Source organism: Phodopus roborovskii, unplaced genomic scaffold (assembly GCF_943737965.1).
Source record: "Phodopus roborovskii unplaced genomic scaffold, PHOROB, whole genome shotgun sequence".
NCBI lineage: Eukaryota > Metazoa > Chordata > Mammalia > Rodentia > Cricetidae > Phodopus > Phodopus roborovskii.
Genome location: NW_026126549.1, coordinates 13,767,501 through 13,790,853, shown reverse-complemented (window position 1 = coordinate 13,790,853; position 23,353 = coordinate 13,767,501). Strand labels below are relative to the sequence as shown.

Genomic DNA, 23,353 nt, shown 5'->3' with positions numbered 1-23,353 from the left:
AGCACTTTCTTAACATGTCCATTAGGTTTAATCACCATATTATATTTTATATAAAAATATAAAAGTAAATACATTTTGTTATTAAAAAAAAAATCCTAACTAGGTGGCTATCTTTCAATGATGTCCTCAACAGCCTCTAGAAACTGAAAACGTTAGTGCAGGGCCTCTAGAAGCTTGAATGTATCTGCTCAAGGTCTCTAGGAGCTGCAATGGATCTGCCCAGGGCCTCTAAAAGGGTAGCAACTCTGTTGACCAGCTCAGTTTTAGCCTGGTTAAATTGATTTCAAACTCTGAAACCTCAAACAGCATGAGAGAATAAACTCATGCAGCTTTAAGCTACTACACTTCCAATACTGGGTCGTAAGTGACCTCTACAAATGGACAAGCCCTGGTGTCCTAACTAAAATCTTGAAGACCTATTAATTGGCCCCTTTGTAAAACATGCAGAGAAAGAACATTTTCTCATCCATGAGAAGATGTGCGATTAAACCTGTGCAGTCAAAAACATAATAAAATTTCTTTTCACATTTACGAAGATGTTCACCAATAACCACTCTAGGCTGAAACTTAGGAGCACTATGAGAAAAGAGCATTCAAACAGCAGCCCTTTGGTGGCTGGGCCTATGTTTGCCTCTTCCCTCTACATAGATACAATCCACTGCAAATCCCACTCTATGCTTTCTTACCATCAGAACTAGTAGGAAGGGAATTATAGGGCCTCTTGGACACATCTGCCCAGAGACTTGGAATCTGGCTGGAGCCTGAAGTCACTGGAGACTCCCAGAGGAAGACTGCTTCCAAAGAGAAGATAGCACAGGGACATTGGATAGGACTTAGGATTTGTTCAAGCGTTATTATTCAAGCCAGTTAGAGAAAAGATATTCATCACTTCGCAACCTTTTGGCTAAGGTCATGTGTGGAGAAAGGAGTTCTGGAGACAGCAAAGAGTCAAGTCCTAACACAGTAAAAGGGCAGTGGTGGGCAGAACACATGGACTGGCCAGATGGTGTTGACAACCTATTTAACTCCTTTCATGTGGGTGTGGGAAAACCTGGGACTACAGTGGGATAGTCCCTTCCATGGTTACCTTCTGTACAGCTCGGTCTTAGCAGACTGATGGCTTTGAGGGAGTGGCTAGGGCTTGAGATGGCCTCTAGCAGCTAAGAGCTGCCCCTGATGGACAGTCAGCAATACAAAACATCACTCCTGAGATTCACGCAGAAGTCTGCCTACGTGAGCCCAGACTTAAGCCTAGGACAAGATCACACTATGGCTGTCCTCGATCACAGCCAGTAAGCCTGACGGGTCCATGGAGACTCTATAACTGTGACTGGAAGGTTTGCGCCTGCAGTGGGATACTGGGAGGGCCGGAAGTGAGTGTGGAAGAGGTGAGACCTACCCCACAGGGCAGGCAAGACAGCTGCGCAAGCCTTACAACCTGACTTCCACCCCCCACAAAGGCTCCACTGTCTGTCTCCTCTCCGGTTTTGTCTTTGCATCTTGATGACACAGCACTGAAGACATTTTTTCCCTTTTTGTTTACAGGAGGGTATGGAGGGAGCTGATCAACACAGAGTCTAGATCCATGACACATTTGGAGGTGAGCAAGACTTTAGATGAAAGACAAACCCAAGACAATATGTTTCCAGCAAGGCTCAGCTGCTTGCAAGATAAATACTGTTTGTCTCCTTCATCTGATGATGAACTGTCCAGCTACGCAGCATCCGGGCAAAGGACCTTTCTGATGTGCGCAGATAAGTGCTCGGGCACACACGAGCGCATGCACACACACAGAGACCTTTTCAGTGTGTGGCCGCTCCCTTTCCCTTCCTATGTTGTTAGAACCCACTGAGAACTTATTACAGACAGAAAAGACTCACTCACAGATGACATGGACAGAAAAACCTAGTAAGTTAACGGAGAGGATCAGAGACATTCTTATGAAGGACAGGAATAAAAAGAAATGGAAACAAAAGCATCTAAAGCAGTAGAAACATTTGCGGGGTGGCAAGAGATAACCCTTCCTACATACTGTCGCCCTGTTTTCTCAGGGTTTTTTTTTTCAGGGATGGCACATGGGTGCTGTTCACACAGTTCGATCCCATGCAGCAGCTTTCTGGCTCATCTGAAATGTGTGCTTCATTAAATTGAATAGAAGAGAACGCAACATTTGACTCAAACCCAAAGGAGACAGTAACAAAAGATGGGATAGTTAATTTGAAAATGAACCAGCCCCATGTTTCACTGAAAACATTGTGAACAGAAGGGTGGGCTGGAACTGACAGAAAACAGCTGGGAAGGCATGAAGGAGAAAATATGCTCAGAAGTTTGCAGTGTGGGGAAGAGTTTCTTGTCATGCATGAGGTCTGGGGCCTGGGACAGCATAGCTCTTTGCAAGCATGGCCATGGAAAGTGATGAATTACTTGGCAGCAGTAGGGGTGACTGGGGCATGGGGCTGGGCCCTTCACATACTTAAAGGGTGACCCATCACAAGAGCCTATACCTGAGCCTCAGGGGACACCTTGTTACAAAGAACAGGATGGAGTCTTGTTTTGTTTGCCATCCTCTACCTCATCCTAGCACAGTAGAAGCCACAAAGGAACCAGGATTAGAGGGGTCTGGGGTCAGATTTCCAATAACATGAACATTCATACCAGAACACGCATGATGTTCTCCAGTATCCCATATACCAGGCAATTAACCTTGTGGAAAAATACAAAGAATAAGGCTTGGGGGAAGGGGGCAGGCATAGCAATATACACCTGGCATTTTAGCATGTGGGGGGAATCAAGAGCTTTCAGACAACATGGAATCCAGCTGGAGATATGGGATAACCAAGCTTCAATTGTGTTGAGATATAATTTCAATTGTGTATGTTAAATAGAAGAGGAGTTTCAAGGAAAAAGAGGAGAGTAGAAACCAGGCAGCAAGCACTGAAGCACTTGAATGTCCTGCTTTGTTTTTAACACATGGGCAGATGATGGGCGTTTAGCCTGGCAAAGACAGGGAAGTGTGGATCTATACAGGATGCACTTGGGTGTGGCTAACACGAACTTTTCTTAGGAGAAGCAGCAGAAATAGGGTTGGCCTACAGAGGGTTAAGTGAACAGAATGATAATGCCTTCAAAGACACAAGAGGGCCCTAAGTCCCAGACCCTGTGAGAGGCATTCCTGCAGGGAAAGGGGCTTTTCAGGTGGGATTCAAATGAAGGATGTTGATAAGGAATGGCTCTCCTGGATGGGCCCAATGTTACCTCAAAGGGGAGAAGAACTACTAAGATCAGAGAGAGGGCAAGAGATGACATGAGGGAGGCAGAAGCAGGGAGGGCGGTGGCAGGATGCAAAGGGGCTATGTGGGCAGCTGTTGGGAGCTACAGAGGGCAGAAATGGACTCTCCTATGGAAATGCAGCCCTGTCCACCCGCTTACCACGGGGTAGTAAATGTGCCTTGTTTTAAGTTGCTATTTGTGTTGTTGTTTGTTACAAGAGCACTAGGAAACTAATGCAAGATTTGAGAACACTGTTCTGGGAGTCTGTTACAAAACTGTAGACAAGTCAAGCCCCCATCAGAGAGAGCAAGAGAGAGGTCTGGAAATGAAGGCAAAGGCAAACGGACATATAGTCGAGAAAAGGTAAGAAGACCAAGAGCAGACTGTTGACACAATATAAAATATTTCCGATCTGGAGTGACAGTGAAAAACCAAAGTGAAAACCCAAGGGGCGCGTATTGCAGGAATGTGGAAGAATGCACTGACAGGACCTAGTGCCATTCTGGAAAGCGTTGGTAAGAGAAAGGTCAGGAGGACCTTCAATATTCAGAACCTTGAGCTGCTTAGTGTGTATGTGTGTGTGTGTGTGGTGTATGTGGTGTATGTGGTATGGTGTGTGTATGTGGTGTATAGTGTATGGTGTGTATAGTAAGTGTGTGATCTGTTATGTGGTGTGTGTGTGATATATGTGATGTGGTGTATGTGTGTATGTGGTATGGTGTATGTATGTGGTGTATAGTGTGTGGTGTGTGTAGTGAGTGTGTGATCTGTGTATGTGGTGTGTGTGTGTGTGTGTGTGTGTGTGTGTGTGTGTGTGTGTGGTGGAGGGCTGTATCTGAGTGATGTCTTTAAAAATATAATTCACAGTAGGAACTGCAAACTTCAAGAACATTAGATCCTCTGGGGAGCTGGCATAAGATGTGGATTCCTAGGCTCCATTACAGGCAGTCTGATTCAGTGTGTCCCGCGGTATGAGCTATCTTCACTTTCTTCGTCTTTCAAACTAAAAGAAAACAGAATCAAACACTTCGAACAGTTCTAAAAGAAATGACAAATCTCCAAGGGTAGCCAGATGTGATGGTGGATACATGATCCCAGCTCAGATCCCATCATTAAAGCGCGAGGCAGGAGGATCATAAGTCTGGGATCAGAAACGAGCTACATAGTGAGTTCATCACAAAATGGAAAAAAAGCAGGGATGTAGCTCAGTGGTAGGGTGTCTATGTTGAATAAACAAAGCCTCCATCTTTGCCCTCAGCATGAGATAGAGACAGGGACACAGAGAACCCAAAAAAATAAACATTGATTCTAAAAAAAAGAAAGAAAGAAAGAAAAGAAAAGAAAAGAAAAGAAAAGAAAAGAAAACTTGTTTTTTAATTACACAGTCACCCAAACTAAAACAGAAAGATGCATTTCAGGGGGCTGGAGAGATGGCTCATTGGTTAAGAATTTGTATTGCTCTTCCAGAGATCCAGCACACATGCCAGGTGACTCACATCCACTTTAATTCCAGCTCCAGGAATTTGATGAGCACCTGTGGCCCCCACGAAGGTGACATACACTCCACTCAGATGCACATACAAAACAACACATAAATAATTATCATAACCAAAACTAAAGGGTTTTGGTGCAAAACACTTTCAGCAAATAGCTAATATTTTATAACAAGCCAATAAGCCAGTCAGCACAGAAACAGAATAATGAAAGAAATAAAATAAAATAAAGAGTGCACCTAAATCACCTCAGAAAGCATCACTTCATCTAAGCGAAGATGCTTCCTAAAGCAAAAAACTTCCAGAGTGATAAAGTCCTAAGCTGATGAGACTCTGTGAGCTTTCAACAGTCCTATTCGCTTTGGTAATATATGCCAGGGGACTAAAAAAAAAAAAACAAGACCCAAATCCTTAGACAGGGAAGTGCTTTCGGTAATATAACTTGCTGTGAAGGAGTAGTAGAAGCTAAGCTGGGACTTGAATGTGACAGTGGGACACTCCCTATTCCTCAGGCAAACTTGCTAGAAGACCTAGCTTTACACACAGAGGGTGGCTCATGCCTGTAATTCTAGCCCTTGGGAGGCCAAAGCAGGAGGATCACAGTAAGTTCAAAGCCAGCATGGGCTATATGGTAACTCTGAGAAGAAAATAATGAGTATACAGGGATAAAATTGTAACTAGGGCTCTCTCTTTGTAGAGCAGTCTCCAGCATGCCGAGGCCCTGGGGTTGGATTCCAGCAATCATTTCATCACCACCAAAACAAGAGAAGCAAAGAAAAATGTGACTTTAACCCCCCCCCCCAAATGTATGATTTTTACAAAGACAAAAAGATTCTGACAAAGGTTTTAAAATACATTCCTAAACACTAACCAGTCAGGCTCCAATAGTGTCTTCCTCAAAATTAGCCAGAACAATCAACAGGGTGGCATTTGTGTGTCCACAGGACACAAAGAAGAGCTATGAATCCACCAGGGTGAAGGTATGAAGTGCTCAGGAGCAGCCCACATGCTATTTTGGAGCCATCTTAGGAGCACAGCTGAAACCCTTTCCATCCAGGGAGCAGACGACAAAATATAAGAAAAACCAAGACAGGCATGGAGCAAATGTCATAAACTGTGGCGATAATCCAATGTTTCAAGGAAATTCAACAACAAAAGATGACATAAGTACAGTTACCGGCGAGCATTTTAGTAAACACAGTCATATCCTGTCACAAGTTCACACTTGGAAATTGGGGGTAGCAGAAGGGCAGTTAAACGGTGAGGCTGCCCAGTGGGGAGCACCTCCTCCCCCAAAAAGCTTGCTTAAAGCTTTCAAAGCTTGCAAAGACACTCCACTGACTTTTACCTGCTACAGTGCTTCTGGGCAGTTTTACAGTTAAGGTTACATACTGCCCTCAACTTTTACATCTCCTGAAGTGTGCATTTGCATTTTGTATTCACCTCCCCACCAATTCTAACACTGCAGTGGCTGTCCCCTCTCAATGGGGCATAATGTCCCTCGTCCGACAGCACACTGCACCAACAGCCTGCCCCTCCCCCAAAACTGTGAGCTCCATGTCCCTATAAGGATGTCTCGAATTCTGTCAGAGATCTGAGAATTACTACTCTATTTACTTTAACAAGCTTCATTACAAAAAACTGGATAACGTTAATAAATAATGGGACTGCGGAAATTAAAAGAACAAGTCCCAGAAAATACAGGATTTTTTTTTTTCTTTTGACAATGCTTGATTGCTGAGCAGAGTGAGGGGAAAACTGTCCTAGAGCAGGATATGAGCGAGTCAGCCTGCATACAAGTAGAGTCTGTGGACTGCCCCATGGGCAGGGCCGGCCTAATTGGCAGTCACCCTGCTGTGTTTGTTATGGGGTCGGTCCCTTAGTATCTGAGAGCTCAGCTGGGCTTTGCTGGTCATAGAGAAGTACTTCATGCTGACCTAGTAAGATAGGAAAGGGCTTGCACCTGACAAGCTGCCCAGGCCAGACTGCAGGGGGAAGCTGGGTCCAGGAAGAGAGAGAGACCTGATCTCAACCTGCTATAGGGACTTGGCTCACCAGGGACCCAGATGTCACGTTTGTTTCTCTCTGAGGTGCCCCTGGCTCGTGCTTTTTAAAGCAAGTTTCCTGGCAGCACCTGATGGAAATCTTTAGGCACTTCCATGGTTTCTCTGGGAAGAAACCTGAACTTGAAGAAATTCTAATTGGAGAATTAAATTCATTTAATTAAGTGGTTTGTCACCCTAACAGAAAAGTTTCAAGCATTTCTAAAAAGAAGCAAGGGAGTGAGCCTGGTGGTGCAAGCCTAGCCAGCACTCAGGAGAAGGCACTGGTTCCAAGCCAGCCAGAGTTACAATGAGACTCTAAAATTAAACCGACAAAAACGCTCGAAACACACAACAGGGAATCAGGTTCACTAATCTTCTCGTTTAGACTTAATTCTCTATTCTGTGATTAAAGTGGAAAAAACTTTTTACAAAGTTCTAAAGAGCCTTTTAATCCAGAATCAACACATTATGACATTTTGATGTAATGATGTATCCCAGAAAGAACTGCGTAGACATTAAAAGGCATAAAATTAAAAAATCCTCCAAACTTAGCCCATTTCTAACTTCTTGCCGAACTATCTAATTATGACATGCATTCTGTGTATGCATGTGTTTCATGAGTACATTTCACATGTGTGTGTATACCTTCACAAACACACAGACACACACACACACACACACATACACACACACACGATACACTCCCAGACACAGATATGTGAAAGAAGAATTATAAATTTAAACTGACTCATCATTGTGATGTTCTTCCAGGAAATCTCATTAGGTATTTCAAGTTAGAAAATATTTAGTACCCAAATAATTTATAAACCACAAAAAATTAACCCTAGGTTGGAGGTCTTTTTTTTTTTTTTTTTTTTAAGTATTCATCTTCAATTCATTAGTAACCATTTCTTCCTGAAAGTCAGTTACTTCTTTTGCATTTGTGTTTCTTTAATCTGTGACTTTGAAATGGACCCCAGAACTGAAGCATCAATTATTCTGATATAGTTGCTCTTCACAACTCAGAGGATAGCTGTAGGCAGGGAGATTCTCTTCCGTGTACTCCATATGAACACACATGTAAAAATGCACAAGCTTGTCTAGGTACACAACATTTAAGTTGAATTTAATAAACTGCTTCCTGTAGAGTGATTCCTTGTGTTTCTTTTCTTTTTGTGAAGTTTCTTGGACAGAAGAGAGTGTTAATCTTACTCATTATAAACCTTCGATATTTGATGCAATGTACTATAAACAGATTACTGTCTCAGATTTGTACATGCAAGTGACTGTAACAGGAAACCCACTTATTTAAAAGTTAAAAACAAAGTACACTGACTGACCAATCAATTTTAAAAGGAAATTAATGCCATTATAAAGAAACTACAGACACAGCAGAGACAGTACTATTCTCAGGAACACAGAATAGAATTCATATTATATCTACATTATACCCTGGGCAATACAGAGAAAAGGAGAAAAACATGAAACCAAATATTACCTTTTTGTGCAAGGCATGGAATTCGCTGTACCTTTTCTCAACAAAATGTTTTCTTCCATTCATTAGCACTTCTATTTTAAACACCTAAGGAAAAAATTAAAGAGATTAATTCTGCTAGTTCAAAACCCTCAATTGTTGATGTGGTAAGTTTGTGACCATGATATATTTCATCCCTTTAATTACAGAAGCCGATTCTCCCCCAAACCCAGAAGGCTCTGGAGACCCTGGCCCAACAGCACTGATTAATGAGCTCTCCAACCAAATGCTCACTCACTCACTGCAGCATTCTCCAAGAATGTGTCTACAGATGGGAAACTTCCATGCACTGAAATGCTAATTCGTTTTTTTATGCAGAGAATATCCTTCCCTTGAAATGACTTCATCAAGTGACTATGATGGTACAGATCTGATAGTGTGTTGCAAAAGCCAGACCCCTGAGGGCCTGGTCACACAGCACCCTGACTGGGTACTTCAAGGAAGGCAGTGTGTCACCGAGACAATCATGCAAACAGCAGCACATTTTAGGTTAATTTCTTCCTAACCTGCATATTCATCTCTAGTCTCAGCTGGGCTTATCCTGCTGTTTGCAAAACAGGGCAAATGCAGGGAGGGCTCATTTTCCCTGTGTGATGTGAGTGACAGCCGATGCTCTCACTTCCAGAAGGTTGAAAGGCCAGAGGCAGGGGTGCTCTGGGCACACTAATTAGTAGGCACTAACATGACATTTTCTTGATTCTTGGGTCAGTGGGTCAAGACTGGGAACAGGGTTGAGGAGTACTGAAAGATGCTCATGAAAAAACAAGGCTCTGCTCGGGGAGGGAGGAGTGCCTGGTGGGAAATAAAGATCTGGTGCTATTCTGGAATCTCTGTCTCACCCTCGTTTTACTGAGTCAGAGTTTGTAAATACCAAGATGAGAGAATATTGGCAAGATCGAGTTCCAGTTTTAATCAACCCTTTGGAAAAGGACAAAGGACATCGAAGAGTTAAAACAACAACAATAACAAAAAAAAAAAAAAAAAAGCCCTTTCATCCAAAATACAGTAAGTATTTGTATTTAACATAAAAGGTTCTATACTTTCAATATGCAAATAGAGCCCCATGGCCCTGTATTTCTGCTTTGTATGCAACATAATTATTTTAAGTCAGACTTACTATCACACATAAATGCTACCTGTAGTTTTGTGTCTTTGAATCAGACATTTTTCCACTGCAACACTCAGTTAAGAGACCTGTCTTTAAAAAAATATACTGGAAATGATTTTATCAATGTAACCAGTATTTCATATTAGCATTTCATTTCTTCAAGAGTTCTTCCTCAATACTTTAATGATTTAAAAAAAAAAACTTTCTCCTAAAATATGCATATGCTTCAAATAAGCATAGATAGATAGGTATCTATTCATCACTTCTCAGAAAAACATTCTGTTTATTAGTTTACTAAAGAAAATAATCCTTCTTGCAAGACCCCGTCAAAAAGAGAACTACAAAGACATTTCCAGAAACAGATAGAGAGGCAGGCAGCTTCAAACTGGGGGTTGGGTGGGCTTTCTTAGTATCAAGTCCCTGATTTGATCAAAACACTGTGGCAAAAATCAAAGTAGCTTCCATCTGCTGAGCTGACAAAACTTCCAGGCCTGGCTACTTGGGGCTGCATCTTTAATTGGCTGAAGAATCCAGAGGACTAAGGCTCAGTAAGGCTCAACTTACTGGGTCACCTTCAGACTGCCCCTCTTGAAGGCCATGGGTAAGACACCCTGCTCTAACTGCCTCAAGGCACACTATCCCATCTCTGCTCAAGACAACTCTGTCTTCAAGTTCCATAGGCACGCTTTACAAACACTAAGTTCACAATGGAGGCAGAGGGACAAAGGAAGTTTATAACAAGTGTTAACTCTATTCCATTGCCATTGAAAATACAGAACTTACCCAGTGCTGCTATGACTTTTTTTCCTTCTGGGTTCTGGGCAAACATCTTAGAAAGAAAGCTGTTTAGCTAGAATGAACTTAGTTCGGTACACTTTCTTACTATCCTTGCTACAAAGGAAACCCTAGGCTCACTTTGCTATCCTGGAAAAGTGACATCTCAGGACTCAAGGAACAGTGTCTGAATGGCGCCTGCACAGTGCCTGGCATTTAGCTGTTAATTTATGTAACATATTCACAAAGGGTTCAGTACTCTAGGATTCAGTACTGAAAAGACAAGGGCCTGGCCCTTCAAGGAGATGCTTAGCAATGAATGAGTGAAGGACAGAACGGCTGTGCACAAGGGAGATGATGTCCAGCCACACATACTCAGTGTCCACAGCACAGCAAGTCAGACACAAGCTTGACAAGGATGTTAGACGGTGTGCAGGAAAGGTGTCCCTGAAGACTGAGGCAGGAAAAGTGGTATCTGAGTTAATATTTTTAAGGAATATAAAAATATGCAGCCCTCAGCAAGATAAAATTTTGTCTGGTAACCAACCAAAAAAGCAACAGGAAACGCAACCTACAAGGAGAAGAAAAACCAATGATAGCCACTGATTAAAAAGAGATGCAAGGCTTTCACTGGCATTACTGTTGTGAAGGAATTTCTTACTTTCAAGATCCCGGATGAAAGGCTAACTGTTAAATGCAGATGGGGGACCATAACAGAAAACCTGAACTACAGGCATGGGGCTTGCTGATGACATCATTAACATCTGTAATGTCATTGAAGACGAAAAGGTTAGCTGGTCAGGAGCAGTAGGGGTTTGAGGCCAGCCTGGTCTCTACAGTGAGTTCTATGACAGCCAGGGCTACACAGAGAAACCCTGTCTTGAAAGTTAAGAAAGAAAGAAAGGAAAAAAGAAAGAAAGAGTGAGTGAGAAAGAAAAGAGAAAGAAAAAACGAGAGAGAGAGAGAGAAGAAGAGGAGGAAGAAGGTTAGTGTTGAGAATCTAGCAATAGAAACTATCTAACATGAAACTGTCCAAACATGGAGGCAGACTACAAAATAGAAACAGTATCAGTGAACTATGTGCTTGATAACTAAACAGAAAAATGTACATATAAACTGAAAAATACAAACGAACAAATCCACCCCCCTTCCTCTCTCTCTCTCCCCCCCCTTAGGAAAAATACTAGAACAGCAAACCAAAGACACCAACATTTTCAAAGCCAGTAGGACAGAGAAAGTCTCAAATACAACAGAGAAAACATAGATACTACCCAGGAAAAAAAAAAAAAACTGAAGCAAATATATTATTATATGAATAACCAAGATATAATGCATATATAAGTATGTCAACTATATTTTAAGAAATTTTGAATTGACCATCCATGCAAACATATCCCAATCTTTACTCATAACAAGAACTCATTTAATTCTCATACCAGCTCTACACGGCTGCCTCTTGTTTCCCCACATCACAGGAAAGGCAGGAAATGGAGAGATTATACAACTTCACTGCCCCTGCAATCCACAACTTAGCTCCAGAATCTGTCTTAGCCACAGTCTTGCACCAAGTCCCAGATCAGCGGCAGACTCCTTTTTACAAAGCCCTAAGTCTCCTACTTGGAGGTGGGAGAAACCTGTGAGTATTCTGTAGTGAAGACAGCATCAACTTCTCTCAAGATCTTCATTTCTAGAGAACACTGCAGGGACAAAGGACATCTGGGGGTGGGGGGCACATGGCCTGTACTTCTGGGGGGGCACATGGCCTGTACTCCTGGGGGGGAACATGAGGGGAGCACATGGCTTGTACTCCTGAGGTGGGGGGACACAGGAGGGGGCACATGGCCTGTACTCCTGGGGGGGGGGGACACATGGGGAGACACATGGCCTGTACTCCCAGCTACTTTTAGCTTTGTTCCTCTCAACTCTCTGCAAGGGTTAAGAAAGACACTTAAGACCCAGGAAACCTAGCTCGGAGAGTTTAAAAGTTTGGAGTCATTTCCAATTCATCCTCTCTGATTATGAGCACTCCTGTTCCAGCCACCATGCCTGGTGCTTGCCGCCACCTTGATGGTGACAGGCGTTTGTTTTACCTATTTAATTCTCTGGAACCATAAGCCCAAATGGACCCTTCTTTCTATGAGTTGCCCTAGTCATGGTGTTTTATCACAGCAATACAAAAGTGACTATGACAGAGACCCAATCTAACATACACACACACATGCTTGTACCATACACAGAAGCCAGATCTCTTCTTGACAGAGGCTTGAATTATTTATTAGATGTTTTTGCTTTTTTAGATGGTGTCTTTCTCTGTTGTCTTGGAGCTGTCTATGCAGATCAGGCTGGCCTTGAACTCACAAGTGTTGGGATCAAAGGTGTGCACCACCATGGTCGGCTTTCCTCTCTGTTCTCGACTGTGATACAGTGTCACTAATTCTCTCAAGCTCTTGTTGCAGTGACTTCCCTGACCTAAAGGACTGTAGACTAGAATTCTGAGCCATGTCAGTCCTTTCTCCTTTAACTTGCTTTCCCCAGGATATTTTATTACCATAAGAGGAGAAGAAGGACATACTTTGCAAACTTGGTTGTAGGGCTGCAGAGAAGACTCAGTCATTAAGAGTACTTTCTATTCTTGCTGAGGGCTTGGGTTTGTTCCTCAACATCTACATCAGACTATTCAGAACTACCTGTAACTCCCCTTCTGGGGGATCTGATGCCCTCTGCTGGCTTACCAAGACACTGCATGCATATTATACTCAATATACTCAGACACATACAGTACAAACAAGTAAATCTTTAAAACTAACATTTTGAAATATTTTTAAATTTTATTTATTTATAATTTTTATATATGAGTGCTCTGCATGGATACATGCATGCCAGAAGAGGGCATCCTATGCTATTATAGATAGATGGTTATGAGCCACCATGTGAATTCTGGGAATTAAACTCAAGGACCCCTGGAAGAGCAGCCAATTCTCTGAACCACTGAGGCATCTGGCTATTCCATTTTGAAATATTTTATCGTTAACTTCCAGTATAATTTCAAAGATATTCTCACACATTAAAAAAAATACAGCTTTGACATGTTATATGGCTTCGCTTAGGAAACGGAACCTTCCCTTTAAGAAAATATATTTATTTTTCAGTTTGGACTCCACTGACTTACTAATGCTTGTCCTGCTACAGTTCCAAGCACACTTCTTGATTGCTCAGTGAAAACACACACACACACACACACACACACACACACACACACGGCAGCTGTTCATTACTATACTCAGTTCTTAGACTTGACATGTACAGCCTGGAAGACAATTATTTTTACATACAGGTGCAAACATGTGGGAACCTTGCCAGTATAGAGTGTACAGTGACTTTTGCGCTGTTGTGGGTTTTCTCTGTGTGTCTGCATGTGTATGTCCTTTTCACACTTTTTCTTTCTTTTTGTCCCTCTCTGTTGCTTTGTTCTGCTCTGGTTTGCTTTATTTGCCTGATTACTCTCTAAAGGGAGGGAAAGAAGGTGTGGAGGCGAATGGGTTGGGAGGTGAGGATGATCAAAATACAGTGTGTGAAAGAAAAGATACCTTTTCAATAAAAAAGAAGAAAGATAAAGACCATAGCGGTGGGGGGAGGGGGAAGACACATGCAAAAAGATACGATTTCAGCTGATAGAGAGGAAAGCCTTTGAAAAGAAAAGAAAAAAGGATATAACGAGCAGAAGAGATGAGATGTACTGGCAAGGAACAAGATGAAAGGAGAAACTTGAGGAGCTGGAGAGATGTCTCAGTGGTTGTGAGCACTGGCTACTATTCCAGAGGACCCAGGTTCAATTCCCAGCACCCACATGATGGCTCACAACCATCTGTAATTCCAGTCTCAGGTGATCTAGTACACTCTTTCTGACACCAGGAACACATGTGGTATGTTTGCATCCATATATATAAAATAAATAAATATTTCAATTAAAAGAAAAGGACCAAGGATATAAATTTCCACCCTTGACACGACTGACCATCAAAAGTCATTGCTAAAAAGCTGCCAAATGCAGGAAAAGAGAGGTTTCTAAGCACCCAGTACACCACACATGTATATCCTACATATCATGCATATATACATACAGTATATATTGTGTAATACATACTTAGTAATATATTATATGTATATATTACACACATAAATTACACATATATGCTACCTTTAAATTTTGACGAAATCACAATTTTCCCTTAAATCTTTTGATTTAAAGAAAAACTTTTGATTTTGAGCAAGATGGCTCAACAGGTAAGGGTGCCTGATGCACATGCTGGTGGCCTGTTTGATCCCCAGAGCCCATGTAGACGTGGGAGGAATGGATCACCTCACAAAGTAGTCTTCCATACAGCACACACAGCCATGGACATGAGTGAGTGCAGGGATGCACACATAGACACAGAGTAAACAAAAGTTTAAAATTACAAACGCTTCATGAAATGAAGCCCCTCTTTATGCTGAAAGCTGAGTGAGGAAGGGAAGGAAACATGCAGATGGCATGAGCTAAGATCATTGTGTAAAGTGCTGGGGAGCCGGCGGAGACTCGAAAACTGAGATAGCAAGCCATGAAGAGGGATAGAAGTTATTGAGGGCTGTGACACTTCAGTCCCCCGTTCTCTGGGGCCCTGGACACATCTTATTTTTCTTTTTTTTTGCTTTCAGACATCATAATAATGATGCTACTTAGGTCAAATGTCTGAAATGTTTCTGTAGAGGCAATGAAAGATTTTTCTTGAGTTTATTGATATTTGTGGGACTGCTGGATTTATACACACACACACACACACACACACACACACACACACACACACACAAAACTTCAGGTTTTCAATATTAAACCCTAATGTTGATTTTAGTGGCTGCCTTTTGACTGATTATTTGATTATGAAAGTCTTCGTTTTTCTTCTTCTTTTAAGTCACATCACCAGCATGACACAAAACCAATCAATCAATTCAGTGAGGGAAAAAATGCCTTCAAACCCGTCAGGTCATACGCATTATTGCCTACATAGTTTTTCATTAGCTTCAATATCATGTGACTTTGACTTAGATACTCAATACACTATGAATGCTGCTCAGGATTTGCTGGCTTGAGCTGTGCTAATAAATCACATTTGTTAAACAATGAGCCATTCCAGAAGAGAGCTGCTCTATGAGCCATCCCATTCTCCTTTAGGGTCTACTCTGAAAGAATGAAAATAAATTTTATCTCTTCTACTTACTAACTGGGCAAATCTCTAAATAACTACAGCGTAGTATCTTCACTGATGAACTAGGAATGACAAAACAATACTCTTGCAGAGCATGCTAGAGAGTACACACCTTTGCAACAGGAGGGGAAATTATTCTAATTATGAAGAGGCAGGCAAAATTCCCAGAAGGAAGCAGAAAATAGTTTTCATGGGCTTCTGAAGACAACTGGTCCCAGCTTGTAACACAGAGAAACAAGAATCCACCTTTTTTTTTCTCACAAACTTATTTAGCTATAGATTGTATCTCCTAATCACATACACATAACTTGTGAGGGGTGGTAAAAAAAAAAAAAAAAAAAAAAAAAAAAAAAAAAAAAACCAAATATTTTAGTTGTTTCCAAACCTTCCAGAACCTATAATTCACCCACTGAACCATGTTACCACAGCCACCTCCTTCCTTAATCCTCCCCACCTTGCTGAACACTGCCCCTACAGAGCTGGCTCATCCTTCCAACTTCCTGCCTGACTACCCTGCCTGTCCTGACAGCATACAAGTTCAATTCCACCTCCCTTACAGAGCTTCCATGTTTTCCTTGTTTCCCCTAAAACAAGAGCACCTAAGTGGCAGATATATCATGTGAAATGTAGTCACAATCTCTACTCTCAGCATTACCGAATCTACTATCATGGACTGATAAGACTATGTGGCAAATAAGATGTAATGGTTGAGAACTTTTGTTCAGGAAAGGTTTTCAAGAGGAACCTACAAATGATGTTTTAAGAAAGCATCTGTAGTACCACCTGAAGGAGTTGATAATACCTTCTATAATACCATCTGCATAATAATACCTTCTATAATACAAACTGAAAAATATTTACCCAGACCAATATAAATAAAAAGAGAATAGCAACACCACCAACAAAAATAGCTCACAAGGCTGCTTGGGTGGTAGGGTTACTAATGTTTACAGTTTTCTCTAAAATATAGATTCGTACCAGAGCACATATTATTCTTAATATAAGGAAATAGGCAATAAAATTTTTGCCTTTTAAACTTAAACATAAAAATAATAAATGACAATTACTCATTCAAGCAAAGTTTTTGAGACAGATCTAGCTATGCAGCTCAAGCTGGCCTCAAAATCATAACCCTCTTGCCTCAACCTTCCAAGTTCAAGATATTCATGTGACCCCCATATCAGGCCTCAATTGTTGCTTTTTAATATACCTATATACTGCTTATTTATTCATTCATTTTTATCTTATTTATTCATATACTCATTTCCACAGACATTGATTGAGCTATGTCCAGGCATTTTACCCTGTCACAACAGGGTAAAAACTTCTGTTTTGGTTACTATTTTAGTATTTAATTTCTGGTGTAATCACCATGAAAGCTAAGACTGTGGGGTGGCTAGAAAGGAAAACAACAACAACAACAACAAAACCTATTTGAGGAAAAGACCTCCTAGGCTCAATGATCAGCAGAACTATCCCTGGGGGAATGGCAATATTACCAAAATCAATATGCAAATTCAATGCAACCCCCATCAAAACCCAAGATACTCTTTACAGAACTGCAATAATCCTAAAATTTGTATGGAAGAGCAATAGACCACAAGAACTAGAGCAACAATTCCTGATCTCAAGCTATACTACAAGCCATAGTGACAACAAAGGCACAATCCTCCACAGATATACAGACTTGTGGAATAGAATAGAGGTCCTAGAAGTCAACCCACACAGCTACAGGCATCTAATTTATCAAAGAGGCCAAAAACAGTCTTTGGGAAAAAAGACAAGCCACTTTGACAAATGGTTGGTAGTGAAACTTGATATCCACATCTAGAAGACTGGGAAAAACAAGTCAAGGGCAGTTAAGAGTTCAGAAATAGTTCAGCAGTTAAGAGTATGTTTGCATCTTCTAAAGGACCCTTGTTCAGTTCCCAGCACCCACATCTGGCAGCTAACCTCAAAAATGAGATCTGTCAACATTCTTTCAAAAACAATGAATCTAGGACTCGATGCAATGCTACCATTAAAACATGAATGGTATCCCCCAAATCCAGTTAGTTAAAACAACAGCACCAGTGTAAAGAGTTAGCTTTAATGCCAGCCTAGGAAGGAAAACCAGTTTTGCCCCAAATGTACACAGATAACACTACTGATACTATCCCACAGTGGAGGTCTAGAGTCAACAGCTGTAGCTTGTATGTCACACTGCCTGGGATTGAATCGTGTGTCTGTCATTGTTTTCTTCCAAAGGCAGTAGATCCATGTGACTGTGGACTGGATCCTTCAAAACTAAGCCCAAATGTCCTCCCATCTCACGTGCTGATTGCTTCAGGGGGTTGTTACAATACCAGGAATCTGGCTACCACAGGAAGACAAACAAGAAAGAACAAGACTCATTGCAGCCCAGCAGTCTTACAGTAAAGATTAAAATAAGTCACTTTGTGAGAAAGAAAACCCAGTCAAGTTAGGCATGGCAGAAGCAGATTACTCCGTATAGCATGTTTCTTACACCAGTACAAAGTTCAGGTGGTAAAAAGATGGTCAGCAGGGTACAGTGGGCTGGAGAAATGGCTCAGAGACGGGGCTGGGCGCTTGCTACTCGCACAGAGAATCTGGGTTGGGTTCTCCGTGTTGTGGTTCATTTAAAAACCGCCATGAAGAAAAGTCACATCATGCAACAAGGCTCACATAAGAGGTTTATTTTAAGAGGAGAGAGAAGGGGAAGAGAGGGGGGACAGAGACAGAGGGTTCCCTAGGAACAAGAGTGGTGGGACAGAAGGAGAGAGAAACAGAGAGAATGATGGGGGATGGCAGGGGCCTTTTAAAAGGGAACATAGTGCACAGGTGGTGCTCTTAGTGGCTGAAGCTGAGGGCTTATCCTGTCAGAACCCCAAGGACAGGCCAGTACAGGTGCCTGAATACTAACATCAGCATCCACAAGGTGGCTTACAACCATCTGTTACTCCAGTCCTAGCAGGTATGATAACTTCCCTCTTCTGTATTGCATGGACACTGTACATATGTGTGTATTTGCATACATACTCCATGAGCACTCCACAGACATGTGCAAAACACCCACATACATAAAACAAAAGTAAAAAAAAAAATCTAAAATGTGTACTATGTACTGTTCAGGGGCATCTAAAATCTGTGTAAGCCACTTTTTATTAAAAGGTAACTATCAGACTTAATCTTACTGGGAAGGAAACTACACAAAGCCATGGAGAGAAGAGCAGTCCAGAGTCAGACACCACTGGCACCCACATGTGGCACCTCTGTGCTTGTCTGGTCTCCTTGCAATAGTAACACATCTGATGTCTTAGGGCTGGTGGCAGGACAGACCAATAGGATCAGGTCCCTAAAGCACTGGTACACAGACAGGCACATGCCCGAGTCACAATTCATTCTAGAATCCCTTGGGATAGGAAACTAAGTGCGGTCAAAGGTGACTGACAGTCTGATTTTTCTGAATATCATAAAGTTGGATGATGCTCTATTTCTAAACAGCAACAGCCTCACTAAAACCCACAATAACAAGGTCAAAACTTTAGGCAGGATAGAATACATGTAATGGGCATGAGTTATGAAAGAGGATATAAAGCTAATTGATTTTTTGGTTCTTTCTTTTCAGCGGTGGATATGTGCATAAAGATACATTCCACAGTAAGATCACGACTTCAGAATGGCTGCCCTAACAATGCCGAAGTTTATCCACATGCACAGGCTTGAGGTCTGGTTAATTTTTGTATGTGATGGTTTTTATTTGCCTTTTTTTTTTTTTTTTTTTTTTTTTTTTTCTTGCTTTGCTTTGGGAGACAGAGAGTTCCTCTGTGTAGCCCTGGCTGTCCTGGAACTCACTGTGTAGATCAAGCTAATCTTGAACTCAAAGATCTGCCTGCATCTGCCTCCCAAGTGCTAGGATTGAAGGCATGCACCACCATGTCCAGCTTATTTGCACTTAAGAAAAACATAGTTTAACAACAACAAAAACCCTTATTCTCTCTCTCTCTTAATTTACACACACACACACACACACACACACACACACACACACACACACATTACATGTGTAGGTGTGGATGGATAATTTCATCTCAAAGCTGTGGATAGCGTAAGCTCATGTGGCTGAGAATTTCTTGTTTCGTTCACAGCCCCTTTCTGTAGGCACTTGGGAATGAGAGCCAAGACTCTCCTGTGTTGTCTCTAACTGAACTTCCTGTCTTTATTGGATCCTGGAAAGGGAAAGCTGCTTGCAAACATTTGCAAAAGGACTCTCCTAGTCTTACACCCCAGTGCTCGGCTCTGCAAGATGGAGAGTAGGTCTTGTGCATGCTTGGGGCCCACCAACACAAGCGGGCCACATCTAAATCAAGGCTCCTCTGGCCCAGGCTCCCGGTGATGGGAACTCAGCTTCTGTGCTAAAATCCTAAAGAAGAGCAGTGGCAGACTGCTATTTTAATAGGATTTTATGTGCTACTATAGGAGACAAGAACAACAGATATAAACGGGTAAGCATCTATCAACTGAATTTTAGGAAGCAGCTACCTGGGGTGATGAGCACACAGCTAGGGAGAGGAAACTGGGAGTGCCAGGGACAAGTGACAGTTTCTGACAGAATGGCTGGCAGGGGCAGCACTGAAGCGAAAGTGCAGGGCACAGGACACATCCCAGAGCGCACAAAGACAAGCCACTGGCTTGCGTGGGTTTAAATGAACCTACTCAAAACAAACAAATCCTGCACTGTCCCACAGCATATACCAAATTTATTTATAAAAATTTACAGCTGAAGTTCTGTTTCAAACCAATTATTACTTCCAGATCTACTTGGCCAATATCAGTGGCAGGAGGGTCTAGAAGAGGAGTCGGGTTTCTAATGAGCTGGGTCTCGGCATGAATCACTGTCATTCTTCATGTAGAATCAGTATTTCTAAACCCATGTGCAAGAGCTGCTAGAGAAAGGGAGGGAAAGGCCGCTCCGCGAGCGAGCTTCTCGTATTGATTTCTCTTACCCCAAACAAAGAGATTCTCCTAGTTACATGATATATCATAATCACTTAATTTGTCTGACTGCTTTAAAAAAGAACAATGGATTCAGGAAAAGGTGTTGACTTGCAGAAATATAATCATTTTGAGGGCTTTCTGCTCCTTGTATGGGCTGCTTACTTTTCGAAACACGCCATATTGAGTCTCCAGAGAAATGGAGCATGCGAAGCTCTAATTCAGGCACTCCCGGGAGTCCCTGGGAAATCTGAAGCAGACAACTGAGGTCAGGCAACAATGCACAAGTGCATCAGGCTGGCCCTGCTCTGCAAGCCTAACTCCCCAGCTTAGTGCACCAGACACAGTTCAATCTCCTGTCCTACCTGCTTATAATGGATGTTTTTTTCTTTTTGCACAAACAGAGACAATATACTGGCAAGCACTGCCATATGAACCAGGGCATACAGATTTAAAGGAAACTTCTGGAAAAAAAGTCTTTTTTCTAGACAAAAATGGTTAACAGAATATGGAACTGATGCCTCTAGCCACAATTTGCTCTCTGCACGCCCAGAGTTCTGTCCCTCAAGATGGCTTTGCCGAGACTGTATTTCTAAGACTAAAATCACAGTATCATCCCAAGAGGGACAAAAGCAACAGCAACAACAACAACAAAACAAACAAACAAAAAACATTTCCCAAGAAGTAAGCTGCCTGGCTCTCAGGGATAGTACATCCAATTTAAATACAGTCGATAGTAGGAAATAAAAGTGTTATCTGTTCTATTATGTGGCTTTTCAGGAGACAAACCACAAGAGTACATTACTCTGAATCAAGACCTGTGAAAAATATAACAGGGGAGCTGCAAGGATGGCTCAGTTGGGAAAGCACTTGCCTTGTAAGCATCAGGACATGAGTTCAATCCCTGGCATCCCCCCCCCCCCCCCACACACACACAAATGATGGCAAGGCTTATATTTCAAGGGTTGGGGAGGTGACCACAGGAGGGTTCCTGGGGCTCACTGACCAGCCAGCTTGACCTAATTGATGAGCTGCAGGCCATTATGAAAGTCTGCCCTAAGGAAGATAGATGGTGGCCCTGGGCATGACACCTGAGGCCACCCTCTGGTCTCCCCGTGTATATACACACACATGTGCACCCCCACACAAATGTACTGGCACACAAATACAGGAATATACACAAACACAGTAAGTGAACACAAAACAGAAAATAGTGATTATTTCTATAATATACAGTCATATAATGTACTGATTATATGTTGTTTATTGCACATAGTACCAAGCTAAAACTGAAATATAATTTCTCATTTTTCATATTTATAAGAAACTTATGCTGGCTAGGCTTAAGGCAAGTCAACACAAACTAGTTATCTGAAAGGAGGAACCCTCAGTGAAGATGATGCCCATATAAGATCCAGCTGTGAGGTGGTTTTCTTAATTAGTGATTGATGAGAGAGGGCACAGCCCATTGTGGGTGGCTCCATCCCTGGGCTGGTGGTCCTGGGTTCTATAAGAAAAAGTAGGCTAAGCAAGCCAGTAAGCAGCACCCCTCCATGACCGGTGCATCAGCTGCTGCCCCCAGGTTCTTGCCCTTTGATGATGAACTGAGATGTGCATGTGTAAGTGAATAAACCCTTTTCTCCTTGCTTTATGGCCATGGTCGTGGTGTTTCATCGCAGCAACAGAAACCCTAATGAAGACAAAACTATTATTTCTTTAGTATTTTATTTATTTACTTATTGGTGTTTTAAGACAAGGTTTCTCTGTGTAGCTTTGGAGCCTGTCCTGGAACTCACTTTGCAGACCAGGCTGGTCTCAAACTCACAGAGATCCCCCTGCCTCTACCTCCTGAGTGCTGGGATTAAAGGTGTGTGCCACCACCCCTCAGCTGACAAAATTATTTTTAAAAAAATACATTTCAACAACAAATATTGCAACATTTTATGGAAGAAATAGTAACAGTACATCCACGTTTTCTAAGACTTATTAACATGAAATGATACTGTTAATGCTGTTTAAAAAAAAAAAAAAAAAGCTGGGCATGTTAGTACATGCCTGTAACCCAGCAATCAGGAGACTAAGACTCTGCAGGTTCAAAGTTGGCCTGGCCTTTATTGCAGGATGCTCACAACCAGGACAAAACAAAATCGGGCTACTAGAAGAACAGCCCTTAATTTAATAAGAGCATGTGCATGATGGCACTGTACACAGGCTCATTCACACATCCTCTGTAAGAAAGAATTGGGGTGCTGGGGGTGGCATGAGGACAAATGTTTTTCAAAGAATTGTGAAGTGTTTTCCCCCATCCCTTCTCTGTTTTTCCTTTATTCTCCTCCTTTTAGATTTTTTCTTCTTTTTTCTACACACAGAACACATAACACATACACACCTTTCTTGACTAAAAATGACTATTAAAAACAAGCTAGCTATGAATCACCAATCCCAAACACTACCTCCCTCATTAACACTTACTAAGCAACACCACAGGAAAATCGCCTCTTAGCTCTGTGCTATCTGTTGTCTAGAAAGAACATGGGGGGGGGGTGGCCAAGCACTTTTTTACATCTTAGTATTTTACTTAAGTATAACATGCAAGCGTTGCTTTACCAGATATATTTGTTCCAAATTCTATTCTAAGGTAAATACTGTAATCACGTGTACCATAGTGTACACCGTGCATGAACCATCAAATGCCAATTCCTCCATAACTAGGTGTCTTACGGTTTCTCTTGCTGTGAAGAGACACCGTGACCAAGAAAACTCTTGCAAAGGAATCATTTAATAGAGGCTGGCTTACAGTTTCAGAGATTTAGTCCATTGTTGTCGGGGTGAGAAGCATGGCAGCATGCAGGCATTCATGGTGCCGGAGAAAGAGCTGAGAGTTCTGCATC

At 41.9% G+C, this 23,353-nt stretch overlaps 1 protein-coding gene across 1 annotated transcript in view; it reads right to left on the bottom strand.

The window, feature by feature from the left end:
• The window catches only part of Snx24 (sorting nexin 24), a 131,943-nt gene that overhangs the window by 49,921 nt on the left and 58,669 nt on the right, over positions 1-23,353 (bottom strand). The window contains exon 2 of the mRNA XM_051200743.1: positions 8,307-8,390. Coding sequence (XP_051056700.1) covers positions 8,307-8,390 — 84 coding nt within the window. The remainder of the gene's footprint in view (positions 1-8,306; positions 8,391-23,353) is intronic.